This window comes from Eurytemora carolleeae, unplaced genomic scaffold (assembly GCF_000591075.1).
Source record: "Eurytemora carolleeae unplaced genomic scaffold, Eaff_2.0 scaffold583, whole genome shotgun sequence".
Classification (NCBI taxonomy): Eukaryota; Metazoa; Arthropoda; class Copepoda; order Calanoida; family Temoridae; genus Eurytemora; species Eurytemora carolleeae.
Genome location: NW_019396719.1, coordinates 150,180 through 175,366, shown reverse-complemented (window position 1 = coordinate 175,366; position 25,187 = coordinate 150,180). Strand labels below are relative to the sequence as shown.

Here is a 25,187-nt window from a genome sequence, read left to right as displayed (position 1 = left end):
TAGTCTAAATATTTTAAATATTTAAGCATATAAGATCTCTTACTCTTATTTTGACAGCTTTCAACTAAGAAATTACATTTCCTGATACAGACAGGATACAGACAGGATACAGACAGGATGATACAGATAGGATACAGACAGGATACAGACAGGATACAGACAGGATAAAGATAGGATACAGACAGGATACAGACAGGATACAGACAGGATACAAACAGGATACAGACAGGATACAGACAGGATACAAACAGGATACAGACAGGATACAGACAGGATACAAACAGGATACAGACAGGATACAGACAGGATACAGACAGGATACAGACAGGATACAGACAGGATACAGACAGGATACAGACAGCATACAGACAGCATACAGACAGCATACACTTTGTTGTAGATAATTCTATGTGAAGTGCATACTGAACATGACTACATATATTCATAATTCTACCCACTTAGAACTGTAGAGGCTGCAGAATAAATACAATTATAAAAATGAAACAGAACTTGAGCTCCTCACAAAAGAAAAGAGATTAAGGACACTTTAAGACATGACTCTCTATTTATAGTAATGCACTTGAAGGCATGTGCAATTACCTGATTAAGTCAAGACTACATAAATGAATATTTTCGATTGAAAATATCCTTTCGCATCAGAAATATTGAAAGAAAATTGTGAGAATTGAAAACTTTTCAAGCTAGAATAACAACGATATCTTCAATGTTACTGATCTTTTTTAAAGAGTACTTTTGTCAATCAGACATTCCCCTTTTTGCAACAATCGTTCTTTTGAATAATTTTAGTAAAGTTTATGTAATATAATTAGGTTTTAATTTATTTAAAATTTGCAATTCCTTCACTGATAACTAGAAAACTGTAGAATAGAAGACGATATTAAAGAAATATTGAAGTGAATTTGATGTTATAAAGCAAATGGCTTTACTAGTAACTTAAGTCACTTAGGTGACCTGGGTCTGTCTACACTATACATATTTTCTGTACCCCATGTTCATTGGACTATTTAAAGTCATAACTTGAGTCTAAAAGTCGACTTCCTATTCTAGATTTTTCTGGCTATCAGCGTAGTTTAAATATAATTAGAATAAAATTTACCTTCTAGCTCAATCAAAACCTTAACCCCCCAGACGAGGTTGATATTAGGAAGAAGGCCCATCAGCATCTTGGACTCCATGGGTATACTGAGATATCCATCATCGGTCTGATTAATCAGGTTACTGGGAATGAAGTAGGTCAACACATGGAACAGAACTCCAAGGCCTGGAAAAATTGACATCACCCTATATACGACGGCTTTAAAAGTGCCCTTTTCTCTTCAGACTGTGCAATAATTTGCTTTAGAACGCAATGCAAGCATATCTTAATAGTAGGCCTGGCCAACTTACTGCTAACGATGAAAGTCATAAATTTTCTATGCCTTACCCAAGAGGAACAAAAATACCAAGAACCTTTCATTAGATATTAAGATGGTAGGTCTTATCCCAAACCTTTTTCCCAAGCGGCAACTTCTCAAGGGTAATTTCCCCATGTGGCAACTTCCTAAATGTGGAATTTCCCAAGCAGCAACTTCCCAAGTCTGTAATTGCCGCAGCGCTCCAACCCTAGCCCATCCTAGCCGCAGCGCTCAGCCTCCATTGCAGCCTGCGGCACCTTGAAAGGCCTAACCTAAACTTTGTGAAGTTGCCGCTTGGGAAATTGTCACTTTGGAGGTAGCCCTTGGGAAATTGCCTTAGGTAAAGTTCCTAACACCAGATGTAAATGCCATCCAATATATGAGGTTTGGTCTTAAATAAGTAACGTTAGGTGTTTATGGCTTTAACTATCAATCAATCTCATTTCCACTTTTTGTAAAATCTAATTGAAGTTCTGAATCACCTAAGGCCAAATTTGGTCGGTTGAAGAGCGTAGAGAGAGCAAAGAGTTGAGTTACTAATGCAGAGGCATAGAAGAACAAGAAGAAAAATGTGCACACAGGGTTGGAGAATTCCAAAACAGGTCCGGTACCTTTCAAATAAATATATTCTTAAGGTTAATCACAAACAAAAGATCAAAAGTTAAACTTAAGTTCTAACAAGGAACCGAATTTAATGAATTTGAGCTAAGTTACTGAACTATTGCCAGTTAACCCTATTCCTGCTGGGGGGGGGGGTCAATTTGACCCCCCCTGTAGTTTTCTACATAACTCAAAAAGTATTGGTCTGAGGCTGTTGAAATTTTCTGACTTTTCTTACATACCCAAAGCCCTCCCTTTAGGCCTAAAACCGGGCTTTAATACTAACTGCCTGAGTCCTCAGGCACACTGCCTGAATGACTGCTTTTGCCTGTAACAAACTAAATCTTTGTTTTGACCCACTTTCACTTGTCAGATTTTGATAAAATTTAGCTTTTTGGAAAGCCTATGACATAAGGAAACGGATTACACAAGTTTTGCGAAAAAAATTGCAATTTTTTTTGCAAACAACCTGTCAAAGAAAATTTGAACATTTTTAGTTTTTCTGGATTAAAAATCAGGTTATTTAAAATTTTGCAAAAGTTTTTGCATATTTGAAATGGTCAAGGGTTTTTCAAAAATGTATAATTTTTCTTTTTTGGACTAATTTTTTTTGCAAACATTTTTACTATATAACTGGATTTTGCGATAAAAAATTCAATTTTTGCAAATTTTCAAATTTTTTTGCAGATTCTAAAAGTAGAGCACAAGAGCTTTCTAATGATGTATCATTTGTCATATTTGGACATAAAACATGGGATTTAGAGGGGGGGGTCAACTTGACCCCCCCCCCCAGCATATCTTGGTTTTCAAGTACCCCAGCAGGGATAGGGTTAAATTATTGAATTACTGATTCATGAAGATCTTAATCCGTAATAGTTCAGAAACCCCTCTTATTTATAAAACTCGGCCCCAGTCTATCAAAATATTAATATTGTCATCACTAAATGTCAGTCAGTTTTTAATTTTTGATGTTGACACCATACCTTCTTTAAAAGACACAGAGACAAGAGCAACTATGATGAGTATGGATATGGCTGATGTCATGGCACTGTTAATATACCAAGCTATCCAATGTAACCAGCTGGGCAGACCCATCATCTTCATTAACTCCTACAGTAGTAATTAAGGTAGGAATTATGGTTATTTTCTCAGGAAAGAAAACTGCCATAGAAATATTTACTCATTGAAGCTAGGGTTCCCAGTCAGAATTTCATTGTATTGAAATCCATGACATTGAGAGGAATTGCGTGGAATTATGCGGAATTAAGCGGAATATTTAATAATAATGTTGGTTTGAATCATGTACCTTGACTCCAGTTTCCTTTTCGTAAACAATTCTTTTCAGAACTGGAGGCACAATAAATGCAAAGGAGAGAATAAGGAAGAGTGGTAGCATAAAGTTGAGGATGAGAGCCAAATCATTTTTCACATATGCAGGGTAGGCCATCTGCTGTAGGCCAGTCAACTAATAAATCAATTTTTTAGTAAGATTTCCAGTCAAACATCGCATTTCTTAAACAAAGGTTATTTTTTTTTAGAAATTTCGCAAATTTATAGCTCAAATTACCAGAAATAAGGTAGTAATTTTTAGTAACCCTGCATGGAAAGATTGCATTTCTTGATTTACAACCAATTAGTACATTGATGAAAGTATTTAGAGATATTTTTGACACAGGCTGAGCCCTGACTTCTACAGATTAATTGATTGTTTGTTGCTATTTGATGTTATTTTAGATTAATTAAGCTAACCATTATCAATTTATAAATATAACCCTTATCAATTTATCATTATATATTAATTGATATATTGTCTAATAACTAACCACTTTTATGTTTTGAAGCTCTTCCGTAATACTTAAGATTATCTGGAGAGGATTTTTATCCCTAAGATCACTGCTAAACAGAAGCTTTTCTCCTAAATAAGAAATGGCAGGCTAAAGAAAAAAAGTCCCAAATCTAGTTGAATTTTTTTAGTTGTAAATTCTTTTGTTTACATTACACTGAGTATCTTTTTCATCCATAATTTTAAATTGTACATTATGCATATTAAAAAGATTTTAAATTATTAATTTTCTTCTAAATGATCTTTTAACCTGTTTTAATCTCCATGAAAGATAGATCAATAATTGCCTGAAGAGAGCTTTGGAAATTATATTGATCTCCATTTTGTGCCTAAATAAAATATTTAATTTAACCTGAGATGGAATTTAAAGAATTTGAGCCGCGGTTTAAATCCGCCAAAACCCGGTTTAAATTCAGCGCCGGCTTAAATCTTGAAACATTTGATACAATTTTAAGTGGAACCAACCATATTTAAACCGATGCTTAAATTTAAACCGCCGCTCAAATTCTTTAAATTCGGCAACTGCTTGATCTCAATCTTATGTTAATCTGCAGATAAGTTTGATCTTTTATTCTATATCTCATTAGAGTGAGGGTCAGTGGGGAAACAAACAGCCAATCAGAAGCCAAATTTTGCATTAAACCAATGAGAGAACAGAGAAATTGGGATTGTCCAAAATCAAAGCTCAAAAGTTAAAATTTGCCCACTGTGGATTGTGGATATCACAATCAATGGCTTGGGATTATGGGGTTCCAGCTCAAAAGTTCCCAGAGGCTGAATTTAAAGAATTTAAACCACATCGCTGAACCGCCAAAAACCGGTTCCAGTTGAGCGCTGGCTCAAATCTCAAAACATTAAATACAGTGTCAAGTGAAACCAACCATGTTTGAGCTGCATCTCAAATTTTAGCAGCAGCTCAAATTCTTAAAATTTGGCCTCAATGAAATTCCTTTACCTGAGGTCCATCTGATGTATAAGGATAGTACAATAAATCTGTTCTTTGTTGGGTGAACTCCTGTGCTAGCCTTATTGTGTATTTCAGGTTGGTATCGTCAGGTCTGAATATTCAATCTCTAAACGTCTTTAGCTGGTAGTTTAGAAAACAAAATTGTGTACAAACGTGCAAGAGCCAAGAGCCGGAAATTTAAGAATATTGTTGAACAAAACTCCCAAGTTTCCTTTTTGGGGTCTATACATTTGTGCTTATTTCAATTTCAGAAATCAGAAAACGAAAAGAAAATTTAAAGAAACCACATGAAATAATATGTCTTAAGAACAATATTGGTATTTACAAAACTACATAAACCCATTCATGAAATCGGGTTTCGATTATAGGGTTTCCACGAAATGGCTAAATCTTTTGCGCAAAATTTGCGCTATTTTCGCGCAAATTTTTTTTTGCGAACTTTTGCGCTATTTTTGCGCATGAAGCGCAATGAGTTTTGCGCGGTTTTGCGCTATTTTTTTGCGCAATTTGCGCAAAACTGGAAATATTTTTTGCGAAAGTTGCGCATGAAACGAAATTTTAGTTTTGCGCAATTTTTTTTGCGCAATTTACGCAATTTTTTTGCGCAAAATGTAACTTTTAAGGCAAATTGTCAAAAATTGATATTCTAAGCTTAGAATTAAACAACTGAAGATTTATTCCATACATAAAAAAAATATTAACATACAAGTATAATAACGATTATACTACACTCAATTGGTTACTTCCAGTACAAAAAGTTTAAATTAAGGGACCAAAATTAATAAAATAGAAATTAGAGAGTGTAAAACTTGGCAATATTTTAATCCTATTAAATAATTTCAAGTGACCCTTAAAAGCTTTGCCTAATCAAGTATGAATTATATTCTAAAATTTTTTTAATCAAATTTCTTAAATCTGTTTAATCTCATTTAAAATAATGCAAGAAAGTAACCAATGCCTGAAGAATCCACTTTTAGGAAATATGCATGTCCAAAACTAAAATTGTCGAGAAAATTGTGAGATTTGAACTCTTCTTAACTGTCATTGGTCAATTATGTAAGAGTGACCAATAGGAAGACATTCCAAAACAAGATTTTTCCAGAATTGATTTCTAAGAAACACACACCGTCACCAACCGTTTGATTTTTACGAAATTGCGGAATTGCGCAAAACTTGAGTTTCTCAAAAGCGGAATAGGGCAATTTTGCATGAAATGACTTTTACGAATGATGGTGCAAATTGTTGTTTTTTTCGCGCAAAACTGATGCGCAAAGAAAGAAAAATTTTGCGTTTCGTTCCGCAAAAATTGCACAAAAGTTTTGCGAATGGAAACCCTAGTTTCGAATACTGGGTTTCATTACTATACTCTGTCTTAAGTTTCGGGCTCAGAAGTAATCTTTACTTGATCACTGTTGGTGCTTTACATGTGTAGCAAATCAATGCAGAGACTCTAAAAGGTCAAATGAAAGGGGATATATAGGCTAAAGCCTAGAAATTTGAGGATTTGATCCTGACAATAGTTCTTCTGATGTACCTGTTTCAAGAAATTGATTTAAAACTGTGTCCGAGTTATACAAAGGCTTTAAAATATGTGATATGGTATTTAAATTAAAGTCTAAACAGATAAAATTCAGCAAGTACAGAACAAATCTGAAAATTACAATAACCCAAAGTTCCCTAGAAATTTTAGGCACACTCCCGTTATAACTTGAATATAATACTTATTCATTTTTCATAGATATAATTAATTTTAATCTTGTTTTGTCTGTATCATGTGACCAGATTTTCCACCAATGGCAGTGCAGTATCTGGTTTCATAGACCAGATCACTGATATTAGAATTTTTGTATTTCTTGGACAGGGTATTATTTAATTTCTTGAGACACGGACATCAGATAGAAAAATTATTGGTCACAATCCACCAATAGAATTTCTAGGCTTTAAAATATATCCCCTTTTATTAAGTTTAACAGTCCCTTTAATTAAATGTATCTAACCCTTTTTTGTAGTTTAAAAGTAGTTGAAAATGTGGATAAACACATCTGTTCATCATAAAACATATTTCTACATCAAAGACTTACCCAGACTCAAAGATGATTCCGCCATAGATGATAGGAGTGTCAGAGTCTCCAGTGACTGATGAGGCAGCTGTTACCGTCTCAATTTCATCTATGCTACTTACAGGCCGAACAGCTGAAAAAGATCAATTCGAATAAATGTTAACTATTTAACCCTATGAACTTGTGGAAGCCTGAAGCCCTACACCCTTGAGTCAACTGTCTGGTAGTGGCTAATTCAATCAGGGATCTCAGAAGGCTTGGTGTCTACTGTGAATCAAATCAATGGAGATCTATCTATCTATCTATTTTCTGGTGTATCTTATGCTATACCGTACTTCTGACCTATGCCAAATTCTGATACTACACTTCTGACCTACTAGCTACACGTGGTTTAACAGCTGCTAGTTATACTTCTGACCTACTAGCTGCACGTGGTTTAACAGCTGCTAGTCAGACTTCTGACCTACTAGCTACATGTGGTTTAACAGCTGCTAGTCATACTTCTGACCACAGCGCCCAGTCCCCTAGCCAGTCCTAGTCGCAGAGTTATAAAGTAAAATATATAAAAAAAAATACAAAATATATAAATCAACAAATCAGAAAAACTAATCTTCCTTCTTTTCTCTATACAATAAAGCTCTTCACTCATATAATTAAAAATATATAAATGTTGCTATAGCTGGCCAAACAACTTGACCAAAGTGGCTTAAATTTGTTATTTTTCAAAAATCAAAATGTTTTTTTTAAAAGTGTTATTAAAATACACGGGCAACGCCGGGCACTTGAGCAAGTTATCAATATGTTCATTCTTAATCTTAATTATTATCTTCTTAAATCTTCTTACTTAAAGAATTTTGTATGAATCTGTTGATGTTACAGAGTGCAAAGAAGTTGTTCAAACTCTGTTCAACTTTATTCATCATGGTGGAGAAGAGGGGCTCAGCTGGATAGAACAACAGCTGATGGTTCTTGTATGTTCGTCTATAAAACCGGTTTATGAAAGCCCAGTGTTTTTCAGAGATAGTAAAAGGATTGGTGAAGGGGGGGTTATTAAAACAAAAGGTATATCTAATAATGAAAGGAAAATTTGATGACTCAAATCAAAATTGATCCAGAAAAAAAGTGTATGGTCCGTTCAAAGATTACGAATCTAAGATTGGTATCACAATCCTGCAGAATAATTCAGCTGGAGACTCGGTTTCAAATAAAGTTGGTTTTGATAATCTGTCCTCTAGGCTTCCTCCTTGAGCTAATGGGAGATTTACAATAATCTATATTTATATATGTATATATTCTTTCTCTGTCTGTTTGGGTGTTTGTTTTTGATCGATAAACGTCAACACGGCTGAACCAATTGGGCCCAAATTTTGTACGGGACCTCACATGACCCCAGGGAAGGTTTATGGATATGCTAACAATTAAAAAAGCTGTCTCCAAATTTTATTATTTTCGTAAAATTTTCAAAATCCACGAAAATAAATTGTAAATCCCCTTAATTTTTTGTTTTGTTTTATCGAAGAGAAAATGCTGAAAGGAAAATTGAAATGAAAGATGGACTCGAAACGCCCAATAAGATACTTAATACATAAATAAATAAAAAATTATTATAAAACGAGCCATGGAATTTCCCTCTATAGCTATAAATATAATAACTCAACAGAACAAAGATACTTTTTTATTGTATTGATTAAAATCATAGGTTTTAAATAAGACTATATATATTTATTAATTTTTATGTAACCCCCCCCCCCTCCACCATTAATGTTGTTTGCTTAAAAAAAATCCATTAGATTTTTAATTTATTCACTAATTTTTAATGTAATTGTAAAAATTTCCTATTAGAACCACTATACATATTAACAGGCAAGGAAGAAATATATCAACTGCTGTGGAAATAAAACATCGCCTAAGAAAAGTAAATTTTTTGTATTTATTTGTTTTAACAGTTTACATTGCTTTAGAACTTCACAAAAAAGAAGGAAATCTTCGAAAATTGTTGTAAATATAAAATAAATATAAATTTTCTTCCTTCTAATTATAAAATGTCTCCAAGCCAGCACAAACAATTTTCTAAAAACCATTTTCCTCTGTAATCAACTGTATTAAACAGTTATATGCAAGAATTTATGTAAGAATACTATAGTGATAGGCAACGTTTTGAGGTTAAAAGTTAAAATGCAAGTTACTATTTCTAATTAAATTGCAAAATTGTTTCTTCGATAAGTTTGCTTTAATTGCATTATGAATTTTTTCTTCTGTGATTAACGAAATTAACTAAACGATTTCTCAAAACGAAATACGAAAACAGATTTTCGAATCGTTTTGATAAATCGTTTTTGTCAATATCTCTAAAATATTTAAAAAGGAATTGAGTCTTTGTCACAAACTCTGATTTTCTAATCCTTATATTTTCTGAACCAAATGTCGGAGACCTTAGATATTTCAAACTATGAATTCTGTTTGAAATATAAAAGGTTAACAACATCAGGTCACTGAGATATTGGAATTCGAAAGCTTAAGTTTTTGACAAAAACTCTATTCCTTTATATTTTTCAATTGTGGTTTCTGTCAAAGGTGACTTGGGCATTTCTTATTCAGAAACTATGGATTTGTATCGGATTACAGATGCAATTGCGGTTGTAAGGGCAACATTGTGAATCGAACCATGCCACTAAATATATGGAGAGTCAGTTGAAACAACGCCTTTTGGAAAAGTTATCGATTATGTCCAATTTTATTATTGTGCTCAGAGAGGCTACGACAAGAGTTAAACAGTTAAAAGTAACTTTGTTATTCAAAACATTATGTCGTACCACAAAAGTGTACTCTTGTGTTTACGGTTTTCAGAAAAAATATTTTTTACAAAATATTTAATTTCTCCCAAGAATAATTTCAATAATTAGATTTGAAATGTTTAGATATTTATACATCATCGATTTATTTTGTGAAAAGGGCACATCATTGAACTTTATAAGCTTTCTCCCAGCTTTCTAATATCTATCTATCTATCTATCTATCTATCTATCTATCTATCTATCTATCTATCTATCTATCTATCTATCTATCTATCTATCTATCTATCTATCTATCTATCTATCTATCTATCTATCTATCTATCTATCTATCTAAGAATCTCGGAACCCCAGGTATGTGTAGTGTACGTAGGTTTATATCAGTACTCCACTCAACTCGGAAGACCAGAGAAAGGAAGGAATTTACAAAACAAAATCTTTACACTCGCCTCAGACTCTAATTTTCTAATCTTTACATCTTTGAAACCTGGGACAGATCTGATGAGATAAGTTAAGTTAGACGTAGTTGAACCCCATAGACGTAGTTGAACCCCATAGACGTAGTTGAACCCCATAGACGTAGTTGAAACCCATAGACGTAGTTGAAACCCATAGACGTAGAATTGAAACCCATAGACGTAGTTGAACCCCATTGACGTAGTTGAAATCCATAGACGTAGTTGAAACCCATAGACGTAGTTGAAACCCATAGACGTATAGTTGAACCCCATTGACGTAGTTGAAATCCATAGACGTAGTTGAAACCCATAGACGTAGTTGAACCCCATTGACGTAGTTTAAATCCATAGACGTAGTTGAAACCCATAGACGTAGTTGAAACACTAAGTGCACCGGCTCGAGTCAAACTCCTTATCCCACTCTGGGCCATAGTAAATTTGAATTCGAACAGGACCTGCCCAGTTTGTACCGGCCTGCCAGATAACAGCGTGTACTGACCGGATTATATGGTACAGTACATCGCCCTAACCAGACTAACATACGACAGGGGTCAATTTTCTTGTCGTAGTCCCGTCGGAGGGCTAACTATGACAACTCCCATGGCGCGTTCAGACTTTTTACTAGGCCTATTTGACCGACCCCACTGGCTTAGTCCACCGTGATCCCTATTCATTAAATATAGTTCCTATTTAAAAACCTTAGATATTTCAAATTTTGACAATTTGATCTCGATTCTAGAAATATAAATGTTCCAAGACATCAGGCTGAATTATTTAAAGCATTAAAAAATTAGAATTTGAGGAGAGTAATCAATTCTTTCGCCAGCTGTCATGTTTTATTTAGACTTATTCATCAGCATCATTAAATTAAAACTCCATATATATTTGCAACCCATGTCGCAGTTCATAATATATGATATATATTGAATCCAATAATTCAAGTTTGAACCATCAGGTTGGAAAGAAATATGGATTCGAACATTTGAGTTTGTGGCAAAGACTCAATTCCTCTCTCAATGGCCAAAGATCCAAATATGTGTGGGACTGATTTCAACTTTATCTGTATTATTTTAATTTTATTTATATTTTATATTGTTTAGTAATGCACACGCGCGCCAATTTCGAAATTCCCAGTGCCGCGCAGCCAAAATATAGTTTGTGAGAACCTTTGGTTGAAATCAGACACACCATGTGCACACTGCACAGGAGTTAATATAGTCTTAATATTAGACAGATATATAGATAGTTATCTAGATAGAAAATTATGTTGATAGATAGTTATTTAGATAAATAGTTATAGAGATAGAATGTTATCTAGATAGATAGTTATTTAGATAAATAGTTATTTCTATCTATCTATATATCTATCTATCTATCTATCTATCTATCTATCTATCTATCTATCTATCTATCTATCTATCTATCTATCTATCGATCTATCTATCGATCTATCTATCTATCTATCTATCTATCTATCTATCTATCTATCTATCTATCTAGGATAAAGAAGATCTGACAGAAGATATAACTCACTCCATCATTGCTTATGTTCAGGTTTTGATTTAAGAAATTTAAAAAATTAATTTTTTTTCAAAATAATATTAATTATGGTAATCTCATGATTTATGACGCATTGTATTATATATTGTGGTAGCTGAAGGACCCGGCGTTGCCGTGGAATAAAAAAAAATGAAAAAAAAAATTTCTAAATATTTCTTAGCCTATAACACTCCCCTGCCACCCATGAGTATTCACAAAAAATTTTAGCCCAATCGGTCCACCCGCTTGGCCGGCTAAACGCAACATGTATATATATACAAATGTCTTGCTTTATTATATTGTATTATATATTGTAATATATATTGAATTATATATTGCATTATATATTGAATTATATATTGCATTATATATTGAATTATATATTGCATTATATATTGTATAATATATTGCAATATACATTGTATTGTCCTTTTTCATTAATTTTTGATTTAAAATTTGTAATATATATAAACAAGCTCTTCGCTCATAATATATATACGTCCCCGGGGGAAAAAAATGAAATTCGACATTTCTAAAACCAAAAATATTTCGGGTATTTTTAAATCGCTACGGGCAACGCTGGACACTTCAGCCAGTATTATAAAAAACTATGAATATATTTCCTCATAATAAAAGGTTTCTTTTTTTTCTAGTTTTTTTTCTTTCAATATTTTTAGGTGAATGGAAAGTTGTATGAGCTTAATGGTGTTTCTTCAAAACCATTCTTGGTTGGAGAAGCTCACCCCCCTGCTCAATAAAATTTAAGTTAAATTCATGAATTTACTACTGTTATCAAGTGTATTCAATCATACAATATTTTTAATTAAACTTCATGCTTCAATGAATCGGAAGTACGTATTGATATAATTTTAAAATAAAAAAAAATTGAAAAAATATTAAATTTTTATGTAATAAAAATATAAATGAATAAAATAACACTATAGCTTTATAAACCTCATCCTCATTATTTATGTCGTTTTCTATGTTTGAATGTACTAATTTGATAATTTCTGCAGTAGAAATGTGCAATCAGCGCAAGAATCTTCTAAAGAGAAACCACAATTTAAAGTAATCAGTTTTCAAAATTAAAAACACTGATACCTAATTAACACTTGATTAGACAAAGTACCAGTGTGAATCAGGCATTGTTATCTTTGCAAAGAGGGTCACTAGAAATTACGCTTACAATCCCTTTAACATAAATTGGTGATGTTTTTTTCTTTTTTTGCGATTCAATAAGCACCGCAATCACCGGAAATATTAATCTAAAAGTTAATATTCATGTCAAAATGAAGTAAATTGCATAGAAGATTGAAATCTTATGTTCTCCACTTATTAAGAAGAAAAACGATGTTATGAATTTCTCATATTTGGTGTACCCTTGTCATACTTGCGCGTAAAATCTAAACCAGAAGAGTTACGAGATCGCAATGTTGGACAAGTAACATCGTATAAATTTGACCTTTTCCTTCAGTCTAGTTTGCACTTGCATATATGATATGTCTATGTGTATTTGAATAACACATCGCATATGTTACACCATAAAATTTTGATAAAATTAAATATATTTTTCAATATCGTGAGACTATATTGCGTGGTTTCATTAACAATATATTGATAGTTGCATATTTTATAAACACATTTATTCCGTACACAAAACCCTATCCCAGAAATCAATGCTGAGGCCAAATTTAAAGAAGTTGAGCAGCGGCTTAAATTTGAGATTGGATCCACTTTCGAGGTTTAAGCCGACGCTCAATTGAAACCGGTTTTTGGCGGATTTGAGACGTGGCTTAAATTCATTAAATTCAGACTCTGGCATTTTAAAACCAAGCAAAAAATTCAAGACTTTTTTAATTTTTCAACAATTCAAACTTAACTTAATCAAACCGAAATATAAAAGTTTAAAAATTTCCCTGTGGTTTTCCCTATAACTTAAAAACAGCTTTTGTAGCATTTTCCCGTCGTACTTTTTGAACCTTTTTTTAAATCTAGCACCCTAACCATTAAATTTAGAGGTATAATTTAATTTAAAGTTGGACTATGGACATTGGACAATGGACATGTATCAAATTCCCCTATCTCAACTCTAAGAGAAAAATCATAAGGGAGAGGGGTGGGTGTATATCTTAGACAAAAATAGCACAAGAAAGATAGGGTTAAGATATAGAAAAAAAAATATTTTTATAGTTTTTGTCAGACATTAATTTTGAACTGTCCAGCAAAAGAAAAGAAAAAAATCATTTCAATATATTTTTGCTTGAGTTTTGGGACATGCATGTAATTTGTATAGAACTCCATGCAATGCATTTATTAATGGAAACCATATTTTAACCATGACTCAGAATATAACAGTTTGTATTCAGCTCCTAGCAAAACAACTCATACCTCCTCAATTGTTAACCATATACTTCCTCGTTTAAAGTTATTATTGTTTCAACAAGTTAATATTAAAGTTATTATTGTTTCAACAAGTTAATATTAAAGTTCAGACAGACGTGTGTGTTTCTTACAGTTTTAACCCATAGACAAAGATAGACACTCAGCCAACTCAAGGTACTAATGCAAGGAAAGTTATTTCAGAGGTGTACGCATTTTTTGTAATGCAGTGTACTGTCTTTGGGCGGAAAAGTAAACACAAGACGGATTTCACAGCATGACATGGAATCCATTTTCACAAAAATAATCTATGAAATATTCTGGTCATAGGAAACTGTTCTGTGAATTTTCAAAATTATCAAAATTAAATGCTTTTATCCTCCTCGTATACTAAACGAACATTGATGCATCTTTTCTTGTTTACAAAGTCCGCCCAGGGAGAACTGGTTTCAATATGACGCAGAGTATACATGACCGCAATTAAATTTCCTTGCATTAGTACCTTGAGCCAACTTATCTAACGAAACCTCGATTTCAAGAGGAAGTGGGGTTCATATAGTACATATACTGCAGGGTCTGCAGGGGTTTGTTTTAAACTTCGATTTTGGCATATATTTAGATCATATATTTGGTAGGCATTTTGTCGGTTTACATATCAATACTAAATTATCTGAGAGATAGATAGATATTTTCCTCCTAAAATGTAAACAAAAAATAAGAAAGTAAAAAAGGAAGCACTGGAAAAATAACTTGTTTTTACGGCTATGTACACTAACAATCCCAACTTTTCTAAAATTGTACAGTTTTGTCCTGCTGTACTCAGTACACGTTGAACCTCTATCAATATCTACTCTGCGTGTTAACCCTATAAAGGCTAGGGCGTCTGAATATATTTATAGACTTACAGTAAAGGTGTAAAGTTGCTATGCATGCATATACTTCAATTTTTTAAGGCCAGCTGATTAAAAAATAATAGCTTAGCTATGAACTTTAATAGTTCATAGCTAAGAAGGGTTGAAAAATAGTCGGAAATTTTTTTAAAGATGATCGCTAGGGCAAAGAATAGATAAAAAAGACATCTAGTTTTCTTATGCATTGTCTACACAAAAAAAAATATTTTCGGCCGAAATTACATGTGGAACAAAATCAAAATTCTTACTTTTTTCTTATTCTTTATAATTTTTGATATTATTTCAGATAAAAATGAATCTTTCTCTAGAATCTTGTCCTGATCTGATCAATGATGTTCTAGGAAGACTTGGGACAACTAATATCAAGGTATTTAAAGGGACTGTACCCGTAATCTTAAGTGATCCTTTATTCCAAGATGGAAATTCCAGATTCACAACAGTACCCTTGAAACATTTATCTGATCAAAAATGTGGAAGATATTGTTGATTTTCTAAGTTTAAAATTACTTTTGGAAATAATGAAATTTTTTCCTTAAACAGATTGATTGATTGATTATCGTTTATTTCTTTATGCCTTATTACTGGCACCTTATATATAATGCGAAGTTCACTTTGGTAGAGAAACCCCAATTAAAAATAAATCAATAGTTAATAAAACTGTAAACTTTGAAGTCTAATTCATCTTGACCACACAAAGCTTTTAAGGGGGTACTCTTGTGAATAGTGCATTGCAAGTTTTATCTTGATATACGCTTACAGTCCCTTTAAATGAGAATAAAGAAGTATAATAAATGCGTTATAAACCAGGTCTCCCATCCTTTTGCTCATTTTCAACTTCCATCCTTCTAAACTCAAATTTATTTTCAAACAAGGGTTAATAGTGAGGCAAAATTCACTTGACACTATGCTTAAACCATTTAGCTATTTTGCAAGCTATACGATACAATTAACGCCAGCTTGACACTATGCTTAAACCATTTAGCTATTTTGCAAGCTATACGATACAATACACTTGACACTATGCTTAAACCATTTAGCTATTTTGCAAGCTATACGATACAATTAACGCCAGAGACATCTAACGGTTATTTTTCGAACTATTTCAGGCGGTAGACATTGTAAGCCTGAGCCCTAGTGAAGATGATAATTATGAAAATATTGTTGGAATTCTTCTTACTATTCCAAGGTAAAGCTAGTTAAATACAGAGACAATTGTAAACATTTGATTTTATCTTGTTTGATAAGTTCACAGCAATATATTTTTTTCCTTTTTTCCCTCATTATATAATTTTTAAAGTTGCAATAAATGGAAAAGCCCGTTCATCTCGTTTGTAATTTTTGTATAATTTTTCTAATTTTTCTAATTTTTATAAAATAATTTGCCTTTTTGACGTAATACATTAATATAATTCAAATTGATTAAATAAGAACGGAACAGAAACGATAAATTATTTTAAAAATTAAAAATTAAAAAATTTTCTTTAATTTAAAAATAAATTTGAAAAATATTCAAAAGAAAAAAACAGTTCGTAATTCTGATCGGATTTTTCATCAAGATAAAAATTAGTATACACAACACTCCCTTAGAGTTTCATGAATCTTTTTAGTGAAAAGTTAAACACTGTAGAAGGAGAGGAAAGCGAGGTAGTATTTTCATTTTTCATTTTATTGAAAAGGAATTGAGTCTTTGCCACAAACTCTATTTTTCTAATCCTTAAATTGTCCCAACCAAATGTCGGAGACCTTAGATATTTCAAACTATGAATTCTGTTAGCTCAAATTATCTAAGTTTGAAATATCAAAGGTTCACAACATCAGGTCACTGAGATATTGGAATTCAAAAATTTAAGTTTGTGGCAAAACTCCTTTGTATTTTTTTAACAATAATATCCCCTTCTTAAAGAAACCGAAAAATTTAACGGAATTTTAAATAAAATAAGATAAAATCTATTTGTTTAGCTAATGTGATCAGGACCTTACAATGTCAAATCATGCATGGATGATTATAAACATTATTCTTGGACACTTTAATGGATTAAAACTTACTTTGAAGGAAAAAAAATTTACAAACATTTTCGAACGTTTGATTTAATGATATTTGAACAGCTAATATTCATAATTCAAACATTTTGGAAGACAATTTAACAACAAAAGTTTTTATTTCTTTAGGATCCAGTTTTCTACGTAATAAAGGAGAAGCATAATTTCGGAGGGGTCGTCTCAATACTCAACATTTTGGCCAACGGGTAAATGGAAAAAAAAATATTTCAAATGAAAAAATAAGTTTTCAAATCCTTATTGTTTTGTTTGATGTGATGCATTTTATTTTACTGTACTGTACTGTACCAGGCCTGTGACCAGGATTTGACCAGGGGGGGTGCAACCTGATGCGCTGCAGGCGAAAAATTTTTTTGGGGGGTTTTCAATGATTTTTTTCCCCCCCCCCTGGCTACGGGCCTGTACTGTACTGTACTGTACTGTACTGTACTGTACTGTACTGTACTTGTACTGTACTGTACTGTACATGTAGTCTAAATAAACTAGTGGAGAAAAGATGGCGTATGCAGATGGGAGTGTTCTAAAAGCTTGGATTGAGGAGAACCAGGTCATTTTAATAAATTTAAAAAAAAACATGTTTTAATAAAATTTTTTAAAAGTTTAATTTTATCAAAAAAACAGGACAAGAGTGCTGAGGAGAGAGGAGCAGGGTTGGGTCAAAACAAGGATTTACTGGATGCTTTTAAGCAGGTCAGCTTTCTATCTATCTATCTATCTATCTATCTATCTATCTATCTATCTATCTATCTATCTATCTATCTATCTATCTATCTATCTATCTATCTATCTATCTATCTATCTATCTATCTATCTATCTATCTATCTATCTATCTATCTATCTATCTATCTATCTATCTATCTATCTATCTATCTATCTATCTATCTATCTATCTATCTATCTATCTATCTATCTATCTATCTATCTATCTATCTATCTATCTATCTATCTATCTATCTATCTATCTATCTATCTATCTATCTATCTATCTATCTATCTATCTATCTATCTATCTATCTATCTATCTATCTATCTATCTATCTATCTATCTATCTATCTATCTATCTATCTATCTATCTATCTATCTATCTATCTATCTATCTATCTATCTATCTATCTATCTATCTATCTATCTATNTCTACAGGCCCGTAGCCAGGGGTGGGTGCAAGGGTGCAGGTGCACCCCCCTTTCTTCTGAAAGAGGGGTGCAATGATGAATTTGCACCCCCCCCCCAGTCCCATATAAAAGAAATTGTTTCTCATAATTTTCTAAAATCTAGTTACCAATTATATAGCTCAAGCAAGAGTTGATTTATTATTATTATTATTATTATTATTACTATTATTAGTATTATTATTAATATTAAATGGGTTGTAGGAAGACGAACTTCTCCAAGGAGTAGCAGAGAGATGCATGAAATACTTTGAAGGGTAAAATTTTAAACTTTTAAATAGTGTTTTAAAGGGACTGTATCTTAATTTTAAAGTGACCAACTGATTTTACAATGGAGTCTAAATGTATAACAGCTTTTATATTTATTTCTCAGAAACGCTGGTAAATATCAACAGCAAACTATTTTATATTTTAAAAATATTGTTGTTTAATGTTTATTATTGTAAAGTTATTACTGTACTGTACTTTACTGAACTGTACTGTACTGTACTGTACTGTACTGTACTGTACTGTACTGTACTGTACTGTACTGTACTGTACTGTACTGTACTCTGTACTGTACTGTACTGTACTGTACTGTACTGTACTGTACTGTACTGTACTGTACTGTACTGTACTGTACTGTACTGTACTGTACTGTGCTGTACTGCACTGTAAGGTATAAAATACATATTTACATCTGTTTTCGGGACAAATGTGAAGTCATTAGGGCGGAGCTCACTGCACTGGAAAACAGTGTTTTGAACGAAATATATAAATCAGTGTCAAAGGTTCAAAGGGTCCCGTTGTGAATCGAATATGGACAGGATCATTTAAACTTGCAGTGTACAGTCCCTTTATGTTGATTGGAAATAGAAGTAATTGTCAAAGAGATTCACATTTAATTAGAAAGAATTTAAGAAAATTTAATGATTAATAAATAATTTAATTATTTTTAGATTAATTATTTTTAGTGAAGATGATAAGTTCAGTATGATTGGTCTGGTTGCAAATATTTAATTTTTGGTTGAACAAAGGAATTGAGTCTTTGCCACAAACTCTGATTTTCTAATCACTATATCTTTGCAACCCAATGCCTTAGGCCTTAGATATTTCATACTATGAATTCTGATAGATCAAATAATCTTAGCTTGAAATATCAAAGTTTACGTTATCAGGTAACACAGATATTGGTGTTAGATTTTGTGACAAAGACTCAATTCCTTTATGGTAAAATATGGTTTAATCAATGAAGATTATTCAATCAATTTGTACCATGTTCAATTCTTGTATAATAATCAAAATTATTTTTCTTGTGATATAAATGAGCATCCACTGCATAAAACACGTTTTAGTTAGTTTACACTTTTTCATTCTTCTAAATGTAAAAAATCTAAATAAATATTTATGTGATGCATTTAAAACTGGTAAAATATAAATAAAATAATTTAAGACCCAAACAATTCTGTATGTTCTTAAATGAAAAAATATTAGTGATCTCGAAATTGTTAAAGCTAAAATTTATGTAACTTGTAATTCATGAAAATCTTGAATTATCCTATCTATTCATGCTATCTATTTATCCTATCTATTTATGCTACAATTTATGTAACTTTTAATTCATGAAAATCTTCAATCATATTATCTATTTATGCTAAAATTTATGTAAATTGTAATTCATAAACATCTTGAATCATCCTATCTATTTATGTTATCTATCTATCCTATCTATTAATGCTACAATTTATGTAACTTGAAAATCATGAAAATCTTGAATCATTTTTCATAAAATCACCAATCATTTTTATTTATTTTTTTCCGATGCAAACCATAGATGAATAAATATCTGTGATGCAAACTCACCCTTCAGTGATTTATCATTTTTTTCTTCAAAGAAATAATCCCCACAAGAACATAAACAACAACCGTCACAATTTTAAGCAATGTTACAAATGTTTAATTTCTTTTCCACTACATTTTTCCTACATTGCATCCTTCACTAAATATCCAGAAGGGTGAGAGGACAGACAAGCGTGCACATATCTTAAGAAAATCATGACTTTTTTGCCCAAATTGCATTTTTTAAACCCTAAAAATATTTCTTTTGGTACTCGACAAAGATTTTTTTCACATAACTTTTTTTGGACACCAGGAATTGTTTTTTTTGGCATACACGATTGTTTTTTTCGGACATCAAGGAACTATTATTTGGACACCAGGAACTGTATTTTTTAGACAAAAGGAACTGATTTTTAGAATACCAAGAACTTTGGAACTATATTCTTTTTAACCCCGTGTTACTGTTTTGTAATATATCGTAGATAAAGTACATATTGACGGAAGAAAAATGAGCAGGGCTACCCTCGTCACCACAATTAGGGATATGCATCGTTTTTGTGAACGAACTAAATTTTTGATTACAAACGAACGATTTTTTGGAACAAACTTTTAAAAAACGATAGTTTTTTGTGAACAAACGGTTTTACTAAACGAAAGAAAGAAAAAAAACGTACAAAATAGTCGTTCAAACACGATAAACCTACAAATGAAAAGAACTAAAAATATTTTACTTACAGAATGTAGATTTTGTGATATTGAAGATTCCCCCAGAGTAAGAGGAACACAACGGGTTTAGAGTTATATTCAATCTCAGCTCTGCACAAATTTTAAATCAAATTTAAAATTTTCAAAATTCTTTTTTTTTCCAATATTCAAATTATGTTTTATTTCATTATTTTTTTCTTTAAATTTCAAATTTTTTCTAGTGTTTGTTAAACAATAAACAAATAAAAAAATGATAAAGTAAATAAATAAACAAATTTATTACCCAGATTTGTCATCAAGGTTTTAGTCTCCTCATTCTCTGGGTAATAGAGGAGCTGGTACATAGACGAGTTCCTAGAGTTCAACCTTAACAAGAAAATATTAAATTTTAAAACAGAAATATGATATTTATCAGAAACAAATTAAAATTCTGCCGGAATCAATAATGAAAAATCACGAATTTAAAAAAAAAATTTCAAAACAGAAAAATGGAGTTTTTTAGTAAAACCTTTCTCAACAAACGATTTGCCTAAATTAAGAATTTTCTAAACCAAAGTTAAATGTTTTTCAAGTGAGGGATTCGTATAACTCAAGGTTTTCTTTAAAACCGAAGTTCTTGAAGATAACATCGAATTTTTTTATACTTTTGTTAAATTCAAGAATGTATATCAACATTTTGTGAAAGAGTTTTAAAAATTAAGTATTTTATAAAATCAAATATTTTCTCAAGATCCATGTATAAAAATTATAGAAAAGGATTCTCACCCAAGCTGGTTTCCCTGGAATCCTAGTAAACATATTCATGAATTAACAATAAACAGTAGTTAAATCTTGTACTTTGTTGTACTAAACTGTACTGTACCAGGCCCGTAGCCAGGGGGGGTGCAAGGGTGCAGGTGCACCCCCCTTTCTTCTGAAAGAGGGGTGCAATGATGAATTTGCACCCCCCCCCTTGTCCCATATAAAAGAAATTGTTTCTAAAATCTAGTTATAAATTATATAGCCCGAGTAAGAATTGATTTCCAAACCAAATTATAATCTATTTGTGCATTATACTCATTGAAAGTGTGACGGAGTTTTTGTGTACTCTCTCAACTCAACCCCTGAGTCATGTCTCTCCTGTGACCTATCGCAACTAACAGTTGATCAGTACACTCTGTTGATTAAATATAACACAACATCAAAATTTACTCATATTCATTTAATAGTTGTTTAAGTCTAATTAAAACAGTATGATTTATTAATTATATGCATAGAGTCCCATGTAAATGAAATGGTAATCTCCTGTAAACTTTCAGACTTTTAGCCCCCCCCCCCCCGCCCCCTTGACCTGTGTGCTATGTTTTATGAGTCTGTTTTTTTTTGGGCATTTCCGTGGTGAGGGGTTTCCCCCTTAACCCTTGAAAAGCTTTTTTTAAATGAATAAGAAATAAGATCATATCATTTTCATATTGCAAAGTCAAAGTAATAAATGATTACTTGACTCTGTTAGTTAAGCAGTACTCCCTTAAAAGCTCAAATACACTTGTTAAAAAGGTTAGCCTTTATAGTGTGCATTGACAATGTAATAAAAACAACCATATACCACTGTAAAACCAAACCAAACATTGTTTAAAAAAATCATTAAAAACCCCCCAAAAAATTTTTTCGCCTGCAGCGCATCAGGTTGCACCCCCCCTGGTCAAATCCTGGCTACGGGCCTGCTGTACTGTACTGTACTGTACTGTACTGTACTGTACTGTACTGTACTGTACTGTACTGTACTGTACTGTACTGTACTGTACTGTACTGTACTGTACTGTACTGTACTGTACTGTACTGTACTGTACTGTACTGTACTGTACTGTACTGTACTGTACTGTACTGTACTGTACTGTACTGTACTGTACTGTACTGTACTGTACTGTACTGTACTGTACTGTACTGTACTGTACTGTACTGTACTGTACTGTACTGTACTGTACTGTACTGTACTGTACTGTACTGTACTGTACTGTACTGTACTGTACTGTACTGTACTGTACTGTACTGTACTGTACTGTACTGTACTGTTCTAAACTAAACTGTACTGCACTGTACTTGAACTACTACAGTGGTCGGCGTTTAAATCAAAACAATAAAGACGACTTTTCCATCAAAGTTTTGATTTTTAGCAAGCTTTCTTCAAAACACAAGTGTACAATTAAAGAAAGAGAACGTGTTAATTGACATCTTCTCTTTGTTTCCAATTTTATTTATATCCTTGCTGATTGAAAGCCTAACAGAAATCAAAGATTAAAATCAAAAGTCGTCTTCATTATTTTGAATATCTATGTATTTATTCATCTATGCCTAAGCAGTATTGAAGAGGAAGAAAAACTGTAGCTTCTATACTGGCGTTGTGGGGTTCAGGTTCAAATGCAGCACCACCTGAAATTTATAGATTAAAATATCAAAGGTCTACGACATTTGGTTGTAAAGATACAGGAATTAAAAAATCATAGTTTGAAGTCATATCAAGTTTTGTGATTTTCAAAAGGAATGGGGGAAAAGAAAATTAAAATAAACTTTAAATTTCTTTGTTTAAAAAGTGTTATTATTTTTAACATTGAAACACCCAAATTAAAATTGTAAGAAAGGAGATGGAAAAGATATTTAAGGAGATGGATGATTTCAGAAAAAAACTTGAATTTTTTTTTGCAAACTTTAGGTTTCGCATTTTGTTATATTTTCCTTAACCTTAGTTCTAGGGCACAAAATAAATACTTAACCTCAGTTCTAAGTGCTACTAGGGCACAAAATAAGATACTTACCCTAAGATTTATATGCTACTAGGGCACAAAATAAGATACTTACCCTCAGTTCTAAGTGCTACAAGGGCACAAGATACTTACTCTCAGTTTAAAGCGCTACCAGGGCACAAAATTAGATACTTACCCTCAGTTCTAAGTGCTACTAGGGCACAAAACAAAATAAGATACTTACCCTCAGTTCTAATTGCTACAAGGGCACAAAATAAGATACTTACCCTCAGTTCTAAGCGCTACTAGGGCACAAAATAAGACTGCAGGAATAATTATTTCCAGCAGAGTACCTATCCAATGCCGTTTCTAAAAAGTTAAAGGGATTGATGACGAGGGCCAAGAACGACTCTCAGAGTTACCCCTTAAAGGGAGTGTTCACGAAAAATGAAAGGGGGTATAAGCTTAAGGCGAAAAATAATCGCTATTGATAGCTACTAATCTTACTTCTATCTGTTGCGCCTATAATAAGGAGAAAATTAATTAAAACGACTTGTTGTACCGAAGAACGTAGAGTCCATACAAATTCAGAAAGTTACAATTGATATCCTGAACAACAATTCTTAGTGACACCTATGGAGGATATTTTCTTTTTCATTTTGTAGAAATATAAGAAATTAACTTTCAATCTAGTATAACATAAAGACGGAATGCATTTACCCAACATATTTAGAATTTATAAGCATACAAGATAGAGCGGGGGCGGAGGGGGGGGGGGGCAATCGACACTAATAGTGAAAATTTCCAAAATAATACAGTGGTTGGCGTTTTTATTTATACTATGATGATGACTTCCTAAATATCTATATGTATAAGCTTTGATTTCCTTTCATTAAACATTTAAAATTATTTGATTTAGTTTCATTTAACAGTATTTTTGTAAATAAAATGAATATTTTAATTTTAAAGGGATTGTCTGGATAGACATGGTTTTTAAGCGCACGCCTGCCCCACGTGGATTTAACGGTTTGGTCAATATTTTAGAAAACATGTAACTTTCGATCACAATTTGACCCATTTTACATAATTTTATAGCCTTTTATCTTAAATATTTTTTTGTTGGCATATACATTTTGAATGAAAAAGTATAAAATAAACAAATCAGTAAGTTTAAAGACTGTTGAGTTATAGACGAAAACACGTTTGATTTCAAATAAAAGAAACCGAATGCTTCTCACTCTGGTTAGTTCGGGGTGGCACGCAAGCCTATCAATTTTCTACATGGATTTCACATGTAACACTCACCCGGACCAAATATAACGCCCGGGCCTTTTTTAACGTGACAACGGCATTACTTCCATAGAAAGTAGATGGGCGTCACTGGTTTATGTGTCTCTGCTGTAAAAAAACTTGGTAGAATTTAACATAGAAAGTCGTCTTCATTGTATTGATGTATAGGACGACCACTGTATCTACCTTTCCCAAAACTGTTTTCCACATGAGAATAAAAAACTTTCTGAGAAGATTGCTTTTTCCCATTTTAATCTGAAATTTTTATAATTGTTATTATTTTTATTGTTATCATTATTCTTATATTTATATATGATTGTTATTGTTGTAAGTATTTTTATTATCATAATTGTTATTAATATAAATATTATAATTGTTATCATAATAATAATTATCATAACTGCTTACTATATAATATTTATATTTACAATTAAACCTTGTTTTTTTACATCTCTGAATT

At 32.1% G+C, this 25,187-nt stretch overlaps 1 protein-coding gene across 1 annotated transcript in view; it reads right to left on the bottom strand.

Annotated features, from left to right (window-relative positions):
• LOC111707754 (retinal-specific ATP-binding cassette transporter) overlaps positions 1–24,979 on the bottom strand; it is a gene marked incomplete at its 3' end in the record, with an annotated part of 57,626 nt that extends 32,647 nt beyond the window's left edge. The window contains 14 exon segments of the mRNA XM_023480896.1: positions 1,118–1,282; positions 1,898–2,026; positions 2,999–3,125; positions 3,322–3,480; positions 3,839–3,930; positions 4,109–4,187; positions 4,814–4,916; positions 6,907–7,018; positions 20,748–20,828; positions 21,001–21,083; positions 21,483–21,504; positions 23,049–23,126; positions 23,725–23,806; positions 24,914–24,979. Of these exon segments, the coding sequence (XP_023336664.1) occupies positions 1,118–1,282; positions 1,898–2,026; positions 2,999–3,125; positions 3,322–3,480; positions 3,839–3,930; positions 4,109–4,187; positions 4,814–4,916; positions 6,907–7,018; positions 20,748–20,828; positions 21,001–21,083; positions 21,483–21,504; positions 23,049–23,126; positions 23,725–23,806; positions 24,914–24,976 (1,375 nt within the window).
• Positions 24,980–25,187: the final 208 nt, after the last annotated feature.